General features: G+C 38.4%; 1 protein-coding gene across 1 annotated transcript in view; it reads left to right on the top strand.

Moving 5' to 3' along the window:
- The window catches only part of CDH23 (cadherin related 23), a 357,384-nt gene that overhangs the window by 201,113 nt on the left and 138,522 nt on the right, over positions 1-17,749 (top strand). The window contains exons 13-18 of the mRNA XM_053451249.1: positions 6,220-6,284; positions 6,425-6,662; positions 7,437-7,542; positions 7,895-8,022; positions 11,977-12,049; positions 12,137-12,253. Of these exons, the coding sequence (XP_053307224.1) occupies positions 6,220-6,284; positions 6,425-6,662; positions 7,437-7,542; positions 7,895-8,022; positions 11,977-12,049; positions 12,137-12,253 (727 nt within the window). The remainder of the gene's footprint in view (positions 1-6,219; positions 6,285-6,424; positions 6,663-7,436; positions 7,543-7,894; positions 8,023-11,976; positions 12,050-12,136; positions 12,254-17,749) is intronic.

Genomic DNA, 17,749 nt, shown 5'->3' with positions numbered 1-17,749 from the left:
ATAGGCATACTTTGAAAACATACGTGGTTTGCTGATCCTTTGCCTCAAGGTATTGGGTGATAAAGTACTTGCCATGTAATGCTATGTTGTTGTCAAGTTACGTTAGCTGATGGTTCACTTGTTAGGCATTGTGTTCATTGGATCATGTGAGGAAAATAGGCTTTTTGGAAACACAGAGGCTTTGCTGAATACAAATATATATATATATATATATATATATATATATATATATATATATATACAGTGTACAGTACACCAATGCAACTTCTGAGACTGAGTTTGGGCACTACTACTATGAAATAATACACAACAAAGACAATTATTTTACATGGTTAATTCCTGATGGCAATAAAGCATTAGGTCATTCAACTACTCTTTCAGGCATTACCCAATGTTTTTGTATGCCATTCTCAGCTTAAGAGTATATAATTCTACTCTGAATTATTTATATTGGGGTTGCCCAATTGTTAATTTGTGTTTGGTACTGTATATGCTGTGACAGTGTAAACCCCAGGGAGATGCTTAGTGTGGCATTTGGGTACAGGTGCTATCCAGATCGTAAATATGGGTCCCTGGGGTGGAGCAATTGGAGAGCAGGGTGGGCCAATGCTCCATTTCCCCATTTTGTGGAAATTCCATGCCGGGTTTTCCAGGAGGCAAGAAGTCCACAGGATCCGGTCCGGGATTCCTATGGGGCCGGCATCAGGCACAGGTGCTGGACATTAAAAACCCCTGGAGCCTGATACTCAGGGAGACTGTTGGGGGAAGAGGAAGTTCCCTGTGCTCCCAGGGCAAGGAGAGGGCCTGAAGAAGACCATCCCTGAGCCAAGTGAGGCAATACCTGCCTGGACATTTTGTGTGTTGTCTGGGGGAGGTTTTCCAGAGCCTGGCGTAGCTGGGTCTGGCTGGGAGGTTGAGGTAGTGGGTGATTAGGCTGGTCAGTCTAGACCAGCATAGTTAAGTTAGAGAGGGCTCCAATTGGGAGCTAGGTTTTATTTTTATGATTTGGTTTTTGGGGTTTCAGCAATTAAGAATAAAGTGCTGTTTTGTTCAAAGCTGCTGTTCCTGACTCTGATTGCCCTAGAGGACTGTGCTTAGGACCCCTAAAAGTGACATGTATGGCCCTCATGCTATAGGGTTTGTCACAATGCCTATTGAATGAATTTTTATAAGAATACCGCCATTGGCAAAACTCAGTTGAAGCCACAACCAATTTTATTACAACACTGAAACTATATTGCCTTCTCTGTAAAAATTACAACAAGTTCCTGGACCAACATCCCTTTGTAGATTTGATTTATTAATTTATCTTTGGTGTAAATATTATACCTATGTCTAATCTCATGATACTACCTTATTATGAGTGTATGGTAGAAATTTCCAACACAAATGCATCGTAATAAAAAGTAAAGTAATAAGTACTATGCCTAGAAGATCATAACATTTTTGTTATTTAAATATTTTTCACTTGTCTTGACAACAAGAAAAGTCAGTTTATCCTTCTAATAATGGTGTTTTAGAAATGACTACAACTGTTGTGCTTTACCATTTGAACATATTTTTTAAAAATTTTTTGGATGATTCATTAATGTGTTGTAATTAAAAGAAATGCATGTATTTGGCAAGTCCAGAAACTAAGATTTGCACTCACAGGTCTATTTTATAAATAATGCTTTATTCAACAGATAAGACCGCATCATGGTCCTTTATCAAGATAATGTTGTGCTTCCAAAGTTCTTATACACTAAGCTGAACAGTCCATTTAGGAAAGCATATAGTAAAGTCTCTGTTTATTATCAATAGCCTTCAAATGTTCTGTATCTGAGACCTTGAAGGCCCCACTGCTCATTAAAAAATTTTTTTTAACATATTAAATGTCTTCAGTTTTTACTAATTGTGTACATTTGTTTGTACTTCATGCCAAAAAAAATAGAAAAAAATGATTTAATGTTAGCAAACATATTATACCTTTGCTGGCCGCTTTAAACATACTTCAGACAGCACAAGTCTGTGTATTATTGTTAAAGGGACAACTTTCATCCTAACTGTAACATTGCTTCTTTTGCCAGTGTACTATTTTTGTACAGAAGAGTAGCTACTTGTGATGGTATAGTATGCCACCAATGAATTAAAATATTATCCCCAGTCTACAAAAATAAACACACAGTGTAGTGGGGATCACTATTAGCCTGTAAAGAGCAGCATTGTGCGATTGTGTGTCACCTTTCCTGAGGTCTGCCCTTATTGAAGTAAAATGTTCCCACCTTCTATTAAATTGTTGGCAGATCTTTAGCCCTTGGCAGTGAGGGCATCCTGCCACATGCACAATCTGGATGCATTTGGACAGATGCAAAAGCCACATTTGCTTCATGATCCCTATCTCACAAAGCATTCTAAAGAGATACAGGTCATAGAATGGGTCAGACTGGAAAGCATAAGCAGAGCTTATCGCATTTCTTTTAACATTCCCTAATGGGGCAGAACACAGGCTTTGCCCAGGTGGCAGAAAACTTCTACAAAACATTAACAGTCAAAGCCAATCAAATCAAGATTACTGTTAAAATTTTCATTTTAATTTAGAACACTGATATCTTTATCATTGGTTGTAGAAGGGAAGGAAGCCACCTGAAACAAACATGTTGGAAATGTTAGATGTTAAATGTTAACACCTATCACTATATACTGAGGCAGACATTGACGGGGTACAGCATTACACCTATCACTATATATTGAGGCAGACAATGACGGGGTACAGCATTACACCTATCACTTTATACTGAGGCAGACATTGACAGGGGTACAGCATAACACCTATCACTATACATTGAGCCAGACATTGACAATAGTGCAGCATAACCCCTATCACTATATACTAAGCCAAACATTGATGTGGTGTAGGCCTACCACTTCAGTGTCTGGCTTAGTAGTAGGGATGCACGGAACTTGACATGATCGGCGAAACACATCTCTTTGCAAGTGATGTACTTACTGCCAGTCAGCTCTAGCTCTGGCTCAGGATCAAGGCAAGTGGTAATTCATTCAGACTCTTGTGCTCATTCGTGAAAAGTACTCCCATTGGAGCCTTTTTTCCTACTGCTGATTGGTTGTTTCAGTTGAGGATGAGGGCAGCTGCAGAGTTGCAGCTTCTAGTAAAGGCACATTAAGCAATATTTTTTATGAGATCTCTGCATTTTGACCAGTGGGGAAATTTGAATTATTTGTATTTACTGTTACCATTCCAAATAGGATAAATTTAATATTTAATGACAATACCAACTTGGATATGCATCAAGATCATTAATAGTAAGGCATATGCACTTCTCATCACATCACAAATGTCTATGAGCCAGACACACACCCTGTCATGGGACGCAACCTTTGCTCACTGTCTAGACAGGATTCGCCCCTAGAAAAAAGAATAGGTAAATTCTATGTAAATAAAAGATAATAATAAAAAAAATAACCTCACTTCCTCCTGGAAATTAGGAATAACAATAGGTAAGACCAGGTGTCAGGACTTGCCTCTTTATTTCCCAGAGAATGCTTCTGTCAACCTCATTCGCCCACTGGATCAGCCAATGCCTTGGTTTTACCTAACCTTCCCCGAAGTTTCATGCACTGATATGCATGGCTCTCTCAAGACACTAAAAGACAGCTGGTTTTGTGCCCCGGGCAGATCTCTCTTTTTCCCTGTGGTAAAGATGTTCCTGATTATGGACTCCCAGAATAAAACTTTTGCACACACTTATTTGGGAACCACTGACATTCCATTGGTACATACAAAGAGCAAGGCAATGTGCTAATTAAAAGTACCCCACCATTAAAACGTGTTTCCAGTATGCATTCAGCTTTATACATCATTCCACCATAGCTTTGTGGGCCAAAGTAACCAAACCCTCTATAAGCAAACTATTACACTGATACATAATGCGTTACTGAAAGTTGCGCTTTGTATTGAGCTTAACTACAGAAAGCGCATTTGTTGTGTAATACATTGATATCATATGTACTTGTGAATGACTGCGGTATATTGTCGTGCTCTTTTGGTGCTGCAGCAGTGCTTGATACAATGGTGATTATTGCTTAAATAAAATTAGTAATTGATTGCTCAGTCGGTATACTTTAAATGGCAAGTCCAAAAGCCGATTACACAATTGATTAAACGCGCTGCTACTTAGTAATTCGTTGAAGGGAAACTAAATAACTGACAGAAAGCCAACAATTTACTTGAAGATATTAACAGTGCTATAAAAAAGTATTTGCTCCTTCCCAATTTCTTTTAATTTTGATTATTTGTCACATTTAATTTTTGTAATCATCCAACTATTTTAATATAAGTTAAAGACGGTGTGAGTAAACACAAAATGCAGCTTTTAAATTATTTTTTCATTTTTTGAAGGTAAAAAGTTAATCAAAACCTATATCATTCATTTGAAAAATTCATTTCCCTCCAAAACCTAATAGCTGGTTGAGCCACCCTTGTCGCAAAAACTGCAATCAAACGTTGCGATAACTGGCTTTTACATCCCTGAGGAGGATTTTTGGCCCATTCTTCTTGGCAGAATTGTTTTAATTCAGCCACAAAGACATAGTTGGATGATTTTTGTGTGACAGAATTTGACTGGCCCTCACAGAGCCCTAATCTCAACCCCACCGAACGCCTTTAGGATAAACTGGAATGGAGATTGCAAGCCAGGCCTTCTCATCCAACATCAGTGTCTGACCTCATAAATGCTCTACTGGGTGACTGGGCAAATTACCACAGAAACACTCCAAAATCTTGTGGAAGCTGTAAGGGGGGACCAACTACATATTAATGTCTATGTATTTAGAATACTATGTAATTAATGTCCCTGTTGGTGTAATGTCAGGTGCCCCAATACTTTTGTCCTTATAATGTATATGTGTATTTATATATATATATGTATCGGGCTGCATTATATTCTATTTTGAAACATTTGTAAAGAACACAAAAAGAAAACTGGATTAACCCCAGGAAGATGATATGCATTTTATCACCCTATATTTGTAAATGAAATACAAATTATAGGTTTTAGGTTGCTTCCTTTTGTTCATGTTTATCTGGTGCTAAGGGTGGAAGAGACCCCCATTTCAATCATCCCCCTCTATATTGTGAAATATAACACTGAATAAGGGGCATATCTATATATATATATATATATATATTCTGTTTGTTGGCTTATTTATTTATTTGGGAAATTGGTGAAAAGCTAATTTTGTGGTTGCATTAAAATGGTAATTTATTAAGAAAGTTTTACTTTATTGAGAAGGTTTAAGATAAGAGGAAAAACATTCCGGCAGAAATGGTAGACATTATACAGTGAGAGAGTATAGACCTACATGGGACAAGTGGATAGGTATACGACTATCCTGAGACAAGACCAAAGACTAATTAAGGTTTAAGTTTTTACAGCATGAATAATTAAATTAGTTGTTTCTAGGTTGGGAATATATTGTGTTGATAACTGTATTGGATTTTATCCACTTAAATTATTTTCGGATATTTCCATATTTGGCGAGCAATGTAAAGGTTTTGATGTGTGTGCATACAATACCAACATTAAAATTACATTGGGACATAACTTTCTACATGACATCACATGCGACTTCTCCCACAATAAATGGACAGGGTAACACTGTCACACGATGGTCCATCTATCACCGTTTCTCTTTACCTTTTGCAGCATACACAGTGCCCCACGCTGGCAGCAGCTCTTGTTGAACACAGCCAGGACATAAGCCTAGTTGTCGGGACTGTTGGCAGCAATGCAATGTATTTCACCATACTGTCAATAAAACCCCTCATCGTTGACTTGTAGCTTCTTGGCAGTGAGAAAGTTAGTGAGAGATGAGTGCTGAATGTAGAAGAAATGTAGTTTTGATGATCATTTGTTGATGACTTTAGCAAATAATGGCCTCTTTTTTCTGTGAATTTACCATATCTCCTACTTGTTTTAGGTTGACTTCTAGAAGAACAATATACGTTTTCCTTGTTTTAAATAATCCTAAACCAACATTTTTGGAGCAGTTGGTCACTTGAGGTTGTTTTGTTTTAGAAAAAAATGTGGTTTTAATTTATAGATGTTTGATTATGGAGGGAAAAGGAATAATGTATATAGAACAGGCAATTTTGTTTTTTGTTATGAGGAAGTTTCATTTTTAATATGAATCAGTAACTTTATTGTGCCTTCTTTATAGGCTACAGACAATGATGTTGGCTCATTTGGAAAAGTTAACTACTTTTTCAGTGATGATCCTGACAGGTAAGATTAATTTATTTATGTTTTGTGATTACATTTTTAAGCTCTTTTTGTAAAGGTATTGCTGCACAAATTGCGTTGACATGTTACCTTTATTTATGTATTAACCTGTCCTCTCACGCTGTTGTGTTTATTTTGTATAGATTTTCTCTTGACAAAGACACTGGTGTAATCACCCTCATTGGCCGGCTAGATTTTGAGAACACTCAGCGATACACTCACACTGTAATTGCCAGGGATGGGGGTGGTGAAGAGACAACTGGACGCGTCCGCATCAATGTTTTAGATGTTAACGACAACACCCCCATCTTTCAGAAAGACTCCTATCTGGGCTCAATCCGTGAAAATGAGCCATCTGTGGTCACAGTTATTAAGCTCAGGGTAAGCAAAGCTGGCACAATCAGAGTACAATAAATATGTATTCAATTTCTGCATTTATTGAATTGTAAACCAGTTTGTTTAGCATACTTTTTGACTGTTTTGCCAATTAATATCCATGAACTGTTATACTAAGTGGTGAAGAATTACACAAGATTAGTGTCAGCAAACTGATTCCAATCAACAGCTTACATAGACACAATTTCTGTGCAGCTTTTAATTATATAATTTTTTCAAACTAAATCAACAGTTTTGGTAAATTCTGCTGAGATTTAGTGTATCAGATAATATTGTTATAAAAGGAAAGCCCAGATGGCTTAAGCTGCAGACAAAATACCTAACCTTATTTTGGTGACATAAGAAGAATCTCATGCGCTGCGTAAATTGTTGGCGCTATATAAATAAAAGATAATAATGAGTACATGAGAGTAGTTTCCACAACAGGAAGCTAAGGCAACATAAGAGGCAGCTTAAAAGACATTAAAATACATTGAACCAACTCTAAGAATTTTAACTAATTTAATCATTTATTAGTTCTTGGTCCTAGTGGGGACTGTTGGAGTTATTACCAGCAACTTTGATTTAGAAGGAGAAGGGGTATAGTAAGTTACAAGTACAAACAAACCAGTGAAGTTACACATGAAAGTAGTGTAGTAGAAAGCCATACATATAAAGAAATCATTAAAGCCACCTTTGCCTCCGTCTAATTTTAAAGTCTTGGCGTGGGAAATGTCTTGTTTGCCGGTAAATGCAATTTTTTTTTTATCCTTGGAACAGGCAACCGATGAAGATTCTCCACCAAATAATCAGATTACATACAGCATTCTGCAGGCCTCCGCCTTTCAAAGCTTTTTTGAAATCTCTATCTCTGAAGGTTATGGAGGTAATGGAGTCTGAATTTAAGAATTGCTCTCTTAGAATCCCTGTACAATATACCACTGATTGGCTTCCTATTTAATCTTTGTGTCCTGCAGAAGTACTGAAGCTAGAGCATTCTGGGAAAGTGCCTAGCTGGGGTGGGACTGATATCCTTTTCCTTAATCAGTATTTGGTATTGTTTCAGATCCAGGATAGCCATATATCTTGTTCTCTTATTGTATTAACCTCTTATTTTCTGAGTTAGTTTTTTTGTTTGTTTGATATTGATATATATCTATATCCTAACATATAGTGACTATTTTCACAGTCACACCATGTGTTTGTTTTTCTGACCAATCCTTGTCTTTTGTTATCAGTAATAACCGTGACTCGGCCCCTGGATTATGAACAAATATCCAATGGAGTTATATTCCTGACTGTTATGGCAAAAGACGCAGGTGTTCCATCTTTGAACAGCACTGTCCCTGTCACCATCGAAGTGTTTGTAAGTAGCTGGGATTTTTTTATATATATATATATACTGTAGCTGAATTTATATTAAATATTTGCAAGAATGAATTGGCAGCTACTTCCTGGGTTGTACTCCTTTGCAGTTTTCAGATGATCTCTGTGTTTGTCAACCATCATTTTAGGATAATGAGATAATTTGGTTATCTATGCTCCATGATCTAAATGTTAAATGAAATCACAGAAAGGGCATCATATTCTGTGAGAAAAAAACAACATTTCACATATAAGTAAAAGATATAGACATTTAATTGAATAGAACATTTTCTGTCAAGTACAATAAATTGCAGTTAAAAGAAATGTCAGAGCTTTGCTGAGTATATTTATCCCTGGGACAGCAGTCAGAAGGCAAAGATACTGTTAGGATGAAATTAAGAATTATACAAAACCATAAATTATACAACACCATTGTAGAAAAATGAAATTTAATAATGTCTACCCCAGGTGTGCTCAACATTGTCCTTGTGGACCATAAATCTTACAGAACCTGATTCATGTGTCTGTGTGAAAATATGTTGCATTTGTGGCCTTCAATGATGCTGTTTGTCCTAAGTAATATAAAATAGACTTATGCAATTGGACCAAAAAAATCAAAATTGTTGCCCTTTCAGTTTGGAAACAAAATTCGCAGTCACTCACCCTCATTCACTCTCTCCCATTCTCTATCATGCTCTCACTCTCTCACACTCTTGTTCGCACTCTCTCATGCTCTCTCTCAATCTCCCTACCTTCTCTGCGGACTACTTCTGTGTCCCTTTCTCATTTTCACAGCTTCACTTCTTTTCTTGTTCTGTTGTCTTCTTGCTTCCTCCACTTCTCCACGTTTTTTCTTTCTTCATCCACTTCTCCGTGAATCAGGCCACACTGAGCACTTCTGCAAAAGGACAGAGCCTCCAGGCACAACTTCTCCTCAACTGGAGGAACGGGGGAGAGGCTTTCCCCATGGCTCTGCCCTTTTGGCAGAAGCACTCTGAGAGGCCAGCATAATGAAAGCGGATTCACAGAGAAAGAGAAGTGTTTCTGCACCTCTATTTCTCTGCTAAACTGTCTGCATTATTCTGCCTTCTCAGAGTACTTCTGCAAAAAGGCAGAGAGGGTGTGCCTGGATGCTCTGCCCTTTCGCAGAAGTGCTCAGGGAGGCCTGGTTTACAGAGGAGCTGATGAAAAATAAAATGGAGAGAAATGGATGGAGAAAGAAGAAGAGGCAAAAAAAGAAGTGAAGCTGTGGTAAAGGAGTCAAGGAAGTGATTGGTGGAGAAGGTAGGGGCACATTGAGAGAGAGAGAGAGTGTGAAAGAGTGTGAATTAGAGTGTGAGGGAACAATGGTCAGATTAGCATGCCAACACTCTTGGTGCACCTGACCAAAACCTGCATACAGTAATACACTTGTACAGTGTTTATATATTTACAGTAGCTGTTTTATGTGTTCAATTATTAATGTCCTATATATGTGTGCTGGCTTGGAACAGACATGGGCTAAGATAGGTTCTACAAATATATACAAATGGCCTCTATCAGCACAGAGATTGCGATTAATGTAAGTACTGGAAGCAAAGCACACCATAGTGTCAGGAAGAAATGTATTCATAATACAGGTAGTAACCTTCTCGTAAATCCGATTCAATTCACTCAACCTATCGCTTCACTTCTCCCGACCTCTCACCAGATGTAATTAATTTGGTTTGACAAAGGCTCTGGGAATAGACACATTTGACCTTCATAACCAGAGTTTTCCAACACACTGCGTAACTGGGCATACAAGGCACACCCTATAGTAGAAAATACAGATTTCACTAAGATAGCCAGAAACTTTTGCAAAGGAAACACTTTTTTTTACCTTGCTTCTGATGAAACAAATTAACATTGTATTATTGAAATAAAATGGGTGGGTGAAGATAAAGCAGGGGATGTGGGAGGCTTGGAAGTCTCTAACTACCTCCCTCATGTGCTCTTTCAAGAGCATAATCACTTCAGACTGAAAACCCTTCTTGAAAAGGTCACTGGCTTCCTTTTGAATCTGAATGCTGGGTTTCTTTTTTTTAAGTAGCTGTCAAAGTCACTTTCATCAGTCTTTCTTAGGAAAATGATTTAATAAATTTAAGAAAAATTTACTTTAGAGGTGAAATAAAACTGTGTAGGAGAGTGTGGAGGTGGAAGAGACACCTTTCTTTTGGTCCTCTGTCATGTTCCCTTAATATTGCTACATGGCATCTCAGCAGAGTACAGTAAATAATAATTTTAGAGACATTATTAGCTTGCAGCCCTGTAAGTTTTTTCCCCCCAGCCATGTAGTGTACATGTTGCATCTTTATGAGCGCTAATCATGTCGCTATATGACGAAATCTCAGGCTCTATTTGCAGATAGGGCTTTTTGCCAAAAGGTACAAGAAGAAGGTGCACATGAAATGATGATATGTCCCAGTATCTCAGAAGGAACCACAGCACCATGTACAGCATGCTGCATCGAGATTATGCAGGCTTGGCAGTCCTCGATAGCATAATGGAATATAAATACCATGCACACTCAAACATTAAATTAGATTTTGGCAAATTAAATAAATATTTTAATTATCTAATTTAATTTTCGATTGTGCGTGGTATTTATATCTCCTGTGCATCTATACTGGAACTTCGGGACGTCCCCTATACCTATTACACCTCTATAATTTCCTTTTAGTCCTGTAAATTGTGTAATGGAGGTGGGGCCTCCATGAATGTATCCTGGTGCCATGTGTACACATGTACCTGGTCATCCACGTGATGTAAAAAGAAAACGTGATTTATCAGACCAGGCTACCTTCTTCCATTGCTCCGTGGTCCAGTTGTTATGCTCACGTGCTCATTGTAGGCGGTTTCGGCAGTGGACAGGAGTCCGCATTCGATGCACTATTTGTTCTGACACCTTTCTATCAGAACCAGCAGTCACTTTTTCAGCAGTTTTTCAGCTACAGCAGCTCATCTGTTTTGACCACACCAATAATAATAAAAAAAAGTATTTTCCACACTGCTTTGTCATTGACCCACCTTTTAGTGTTTTTGCCCCCTTTTGTGGAATGGCCCCAGTTGCTACCTTTGTGTATTGATGCTGCCAGCATAGATAAAATGCTGCCCTTCAGTATGGGGGATGTATATCTGACTAGTTTGTTTCTTCCATGAGTCTATACGTTCCCCATACTGCAGGGCAGCATTTTATCTGGGCTGGTCATTTATTATTCACAAACATTCATTCACTCATTCATATATTCATTTCCTTATTTACAGATACTAATCATGCGCTCATTCATTCACTCATCGACAGATACTCATTCATTCCCTCAATCACGCATACTCATTCATACAACCTCCCCACCCCCTTACCTGAACTGCGTTCTTCTCTTGTACCGCCCGGTAAAGCAGGAACGGAGCGGAATTTGTCCTGCACAAATGTATGTACACATACATACATACATATACACATTATATACATTAGCCTCAGTTGCTTTTCAGGGAGCTCACGTACCAGATTTATGCATCTTGCACAATATAATATGATAAAATGCCAGATAAAGGGGTTTTCTACAGTAAAGATTTTTATTTTTATATCCATTGGAGTTGAGTAAAAACAGAAAAAATATCTTATTTTGTGAACTCAGGTGTTAACCCATTTGTCCCTGCCTGCCTGTTAAAATACCCCTCCATAAATATTGTGAAATGACCATTGGCAACTAATAAAATATAATAGTGGTTACTAAAAACCTTAGATGAATCAACAAGTGTGTGTGTGTTTTAATGTAATTTTGCAACATCTTAATCTTGTAAAGTTTATTTTGCATCAATCTTTTTACTCTTTTATAAATGGTCTCCAAAAAAATAGGCCTACAACAAATAGATATATGTGCATTGCATGATCGGAATGTAAATTATTTTCAAAACAGTATTTTTTCATTTACAGGATGAAAATGACAACCCTCCTACCTTCAGTCGTCCTTCGTACATCATTACAGTTATGGAGAACATTATGGCAGGTAATGTGCTGAAAACCAGCATATATTGAAGCTTGCACATAAATGTAAAAAGTCCAAGTCTAATTTTTTTTTTTTATTATTACTCAGGAGCCACAGTGCTTTTTTTAAATGCCACTGATTTGGATCGGTCTAGAGAATATGGCCAGGATTCAATTATTTATTCTTTGGATGGCTCACCACAATTTCGGATCAATGCCCGATCAGGTGAAACACTCTTATGTTAAATCTGCAGTTTTATTTTCAGTCACAAATTAATACTTCTGTTCACAAAGCTGTAGTCAAGCAACTGTCCTGGCACTTATGTATGATGACCTAGATGTTTTCCAGTCATGAACATCTCCTGTTCTGGCTCATTGAGAGCATGTGCAAATACCCTATTGGCTCGATTATAGGTTGCACCCTTAAAGTTTGGTGCTATTTTAAAGAAAAAAATATTTTTAAAGAAAACATACACATGAGTGGAATGGGCCATTCTGCCCCCAGATATGCTTTATGCCCCCAGATATGCCACTCTGCTCCCCTGCTGTGCCACTCTGCCACCTAATATGCTTTATGCCCCCCCCCCCCAGATATGCCACTCTGCTCCCTAGATATGCTACTCAGCCCCCTGATATGCAGGGGCAGCAGCGGAATTTGTCTGCACCTATCGCACAGGCGTTCACTGGTTGCCAGAGAGGAGGATGCAGATCCCCTGCAGCACAGTGTGCAGACAACCTCCACAGACTTTCACAAAATATTTTGTTGGCACAAAAGGATTTTGTTGGCAGAAGCTATGGTGGCATTTTGATGTGCAGGGTGTAAGTGATGTTTATTGGTGATGCTGCCCATCCCAAGTACCTTCTTATACCACTATGAGTCAAGTTGCAAAGGTGCAGAGAGAGGTTCCTTTTTGAACACAGATCATGCCTCTGGCACCCTCTAGTGGCTTTCCTGTGCATAGTAAATAGAAGGAGTGATTATTATTATGTTTATTATTATCTTTTATTTATATAGCGCCAGCAATTTAGGCAGTGCTTAATAGAATACATATATTTAAGGGGTATGACAAGACAAACCAATACATTAGGTGGAGAGGGCCCTGCTCGCAAGCTTACAATCCTGAGTGATAAGCAATTGTTCCACAGAAGAACACTTATCAGTTTGTCAGCTTTCCAAAAGCAATCAGCACAACTTCAACATATAATTATGTTGTTTGAATAAGGAAAAATACAGGAGTCATAGGAATATATATATATATATATATATATATATATATAATTTAAAACTCTGCTCGAATATGCATATGCTCTGAAAAATCTCCCTCGTCTTATATTACAAGGTCGTCTTATAATCAGACCTCAAATAGAGGTCTGACTACAAGACTAAGATCAAGATCCCCCGCAGCACTGCAGGAGACCTGCATCCTCCTCTTTGGCAGCCGGTGGACGTCTGTGCGATGAACGCAGACAACCTCCGCTGCTGCCGGCACTTCCTCTGGGGCCTTTTCTCATTGAGTGCTGGCATCACATGACCTTTCCGGTGCTCCACCATAGAAGCCTCGGCGGAAGTGCTGGCAGCAGCGGAGGTTGTCTGTGCGCATCCCGCAGCCGGTGAACGTTTGCGGGATGCGCACACACAACCTCCACTGCTGCCGGCACTTCCGCCGGGGCTTCTATGACAGAGCACCGTCATGACCTGACCTTCATAGAAACCCTGGCGGAAGTACCGGCCAGCAGCAGCGGAGGTTGTTGCACAGACCTTCACCGACTGCCCCACTAGACACCAGGGAGTCTGAAGCACGGCGGACAAGTCTAGGGATGCACTGGTAAGTCGGGGGTGGGGGGGTGGATAAGATTGGCTTGGGGGTATAATGGTTTTAGAGGAAGAGTGGCATATAGGGGTTAAAAGGCATGACAGTGAGGCAGAGTGGCATATATAGGAGTATATGACATATCTGGTGGGCAGATGTGCATAACTGGGGCAGAGTGGCAAATAAAAGGAAATAAAAACAAAAAAATCATTTTTCTCAATCAAAGTTTTTATTAAATATGAAGAAAATGTTTACATATGAATTAATTTATTTACTAGTAAAACTTTTTTTATATTTACTAGTAAAACTTATATTCAGTCTCTTTTTTTCCTAAATTAATATTCACGTCTTATAATCAGGGTCATCTTATAATTGAGCAAATACGGTAATATTTTAAAATATGACACTCATACCTTTGAGGGCTTGCATTACATCAATACACACCTGGAACTACAGACAAAAACACATAAATGAACAAAGTGGCACTTTGTTTTGTGAAAGATTTATACACCGTTACAGGATTACGTGAGCTAGTAGGATGAAAAATACTTGCAGAAAGTGTGATTAAACGCCTTTAAGAGCATCCTGACGTGGAAGCATATGAGCCAAGAAATGATTATTTTAATGACTCCTTGATCCAAAAAGTATTGTTGGCAGCATGTAAAAGCCAAACTGGACACCGACTGATTTTGCCGTCTTTGCACTGGTGTAAATCTTTTCAGCTGTTTCTCACGCTATATAACATGACAGGTCCATAGCATGTTTTTTTTTTGTCCTCTTTAGCTGCTACTTTGAAAAGACACAAAAAGTATGTTTTGTGAGAGATTTAAATTAGTTGAATTTGCACTATTGAGGCTTATTCTTAATTGGAAATAATGCGGAAGGCATCCAGACTAGATTTTGCATTGCAGGACCACCACCAGCAACAGCAGTATTACACCAATGGATAGACAAATCCAGCAGCGTGCTATGGGACTGAATTTCAACAAATATCACACTAATTATTGAAATTGATTCCTCAGAGTAAGGAAAATGTTGTTGGAGATACACTGACAGTTATGGGACTGAATCCCCCAAAACTGGACCATTTTTATGAATTAGGGCAATGGGTAGGCACTGGCAGACACGTGCAGGCACATGGTATAGGACTTAATTTCCCCCCAAATAGGAACATTTTTATATATTGATTCCTCAGAGTAATGAAGGTGATTGAGTTAGGACAATAGCTGGCATTAATATAATACTAGTATTATTATTATTATTATTATTTACAGTTGTGCTCAAAAGTGTGCATACCCTGACAGAAATTGTGAAATGTTGGCATAGATTTTTAAAAACCAAAAACTGCCATTTATTATCACATAGTTGTGGCTTCTTTTTAAATCATAATGATAACAGATATCACCCAAATGGCCCTGATCAAAAGTTTACATACCCTTGAATGTTTGGCCTTGTTACAGACACACAAGGTGACACATACAGGTTAAAATAGCAATTAAAGGTTAATTTCCCACACCTGTGGGTTTTTAAATTGTAATTATTGTCTGTGTATAAATAGTCAATGAGTTTGTTAGCTCTCACGTGGATGCACTGAGCAGTCTAGATACTGAGCCATGGTAAGCAGAGAAGAATTGTCAAAAGACCTGTGTAACGAGGTAAAGGAACTTTATACAGATGGAAAAGGATATAAAAGTACTGTTCAATCACTTAAGAAGTGGAAAATTCAGGGATCTCTTGATACCAAGCCAATGTCAGGTAGTCCAAGAAAGATTTCAGCCATAACTGCCAAAATAATTGTCTAAAATACAAAGAAAACCCCATAGGTAACCTCAGGAGAAATATTGGTTGCACAATACGGCAATACGTGAACAAAAATGAGCTGCGTGGTCGAGTTGCCAGAAAGAAGACTTTACTGCGCCTATGCCACAAAAAAGCCCAGTTACAATATGCCCGACAACACCTTGACATGCCTCACAGCTTCTCGCACACTTTAATTTGTGATGAGACAAAAATAGAGCTTTATGGTCACAACCATAACTGCTATGTTTGAAGAGGAGGCAACAAGGCCTATAGTGAAAAGAATACCATCTCCACTGTGAAGCATGGTTTTGGCTCATTGATATTTTTTTGTGGAGGGGGCTCTAATGGCACAAGGAATCTTGTGAAAATTGATGGCAAGATGAATGCAGCATGTTATCAGAAAATACTGGCAAACAATTTGCACTCCAGGTGAAGGTTCTGGAGTGGCCATCACAGTCTCCTGACCTAAATATCATCAAGCTACTCTGGGGAGATATCAAACGTGCTGTTCATGCAAGTCGACCAAAAACTTTGCATGACCTGGAGGCATTTTGCCATGACCAATGGACAGCTATACCACCTGGAAGAATTTGGAGCCTCATAGAGAAGTATTACACAAGACTGCACGCTGTCATTGATGCTAAAGGGGATTGAGGGAATTAAGAACTAAGGGTATATAGACTTTTGAACAGTGGTCATTTAATTTTTTCTTTGTTGCCAAGTTTTGTTTTATGATTGTGCCATTCTGTTATAACCTACAGTTGAATATGGGTCCCATAAGAAATGAAAGAAATTAGTTTTGTCTTCTTACTCATGTTTTCTTTAAAAATAGTACATATATTACCAATTCTCCAAGGATATGCAAACCTTTGATCACAACTGTGAGTGGGGGCAGTTAAAACACATTACTAATATATATTACTACATACAGACACATCAGGGGACAAGAACCCTGCCCATGAGCTTGCCATCTAACTTTATTGCACTTTAATACAAAGTTCCAGTAGCATGGTGAGCTTTTGAGGGTCCTGCTTGAGAGTTTAGAATCTAAAGCCACATGGCATGTAGCATTGAATTTCCCCCCAAAATTTGACCATTTTATGCTTTGATCCATCATGGCAATGGACAGACACTGGCAGAAAGAAACATACAGGTACATGGTATTGGACTGAGTTTCCACAAAAAAATGACCATTTTTATCAGAATCAAGAGCCTCTGCCCAAGTGGCTGCTGCCCTGGTGGATCTAGCTCTGCATGGGTGTGGGGGATTGGGTTCCTGTGTCTCAACTTAACTAAGAACTCACACAGCGAGTATGCCCCTTCAAGTTTTAAAGTTATTTTTAAAGGATAAGCTTGGTAGTACCACTTTGTCTTACTGACATGTTCAAATTAAGATTGTGGTTAGTCTGTAGTGGGCAGAATATATAACTGATTGTTAACACAAGACAGTGATTGTGGTGGCACTTGTAATAGTTTTATTCCACCATAGAATAGTTTAGAGGCAATCTTTGCCTTTATTCCACCAAGGCACCACACACCCATCAGTCATGTCTTAGTAGTAACTGAAAGTGTCCCCTACATTGGTAGGTGGGGTGGAGAAGATTACACCACTAGGACTAGGATGTCTGTGCTACTGTTGCTGCTGCTGCATACAGCTGGTAGAGTTTCTGACTGAGCAAGAGGGCTGCTTAGTTGTTGCTTATGTGTCAGAGTTCATCTAAATGCTTTGTTATACATGCCTGCTGACTCTGCCCACGCAATAAAAAGTTAAATCACTCCATCTTACATACATGTTTAGCCTGTTCATATATTGTACATTAACCCCTTAAGGACCAGGCTGTATCTTAATTTTTGTATCCTTTGGGCCCGAGTCTGTTTTAACACTTTTGCGGTGCTCGTGTTTAGTTTTCTCCTCACTCATTTAGTGTACCCGCACAAGTTATATATTGGACAAGAAGGGCTTTCTTCAGAATCCATTTTGTGATCATATTATCTACTTTCCTATAAAAAAAAAATAAAAAATATGAAAAATTGAAAAACAAAAACCTTTTATTTCTCACTTTTATTTGAAAAATCTTTTACTAAAAAAGCCAATGAAAAAACCTACTAAA

The sequence above is a fragment of the Spea bombifrons genome, chromosome 11, assembly GCF_027358695.1.
Source record: "Spea bombifrons isolate aSpeBom1 chromosome 11, aSpeBom1.2.pri, whole genome shotgun sequence".
NCBI classification, from domain to species: Eukaryota; Metazoa; Chordata; class Amphibia; order Anura; family Pelobatidae; genus Spea; species Spea bombifrons.
This window is presented reverse-complemented; position numbering and strand designations above follow the sequence as displayed.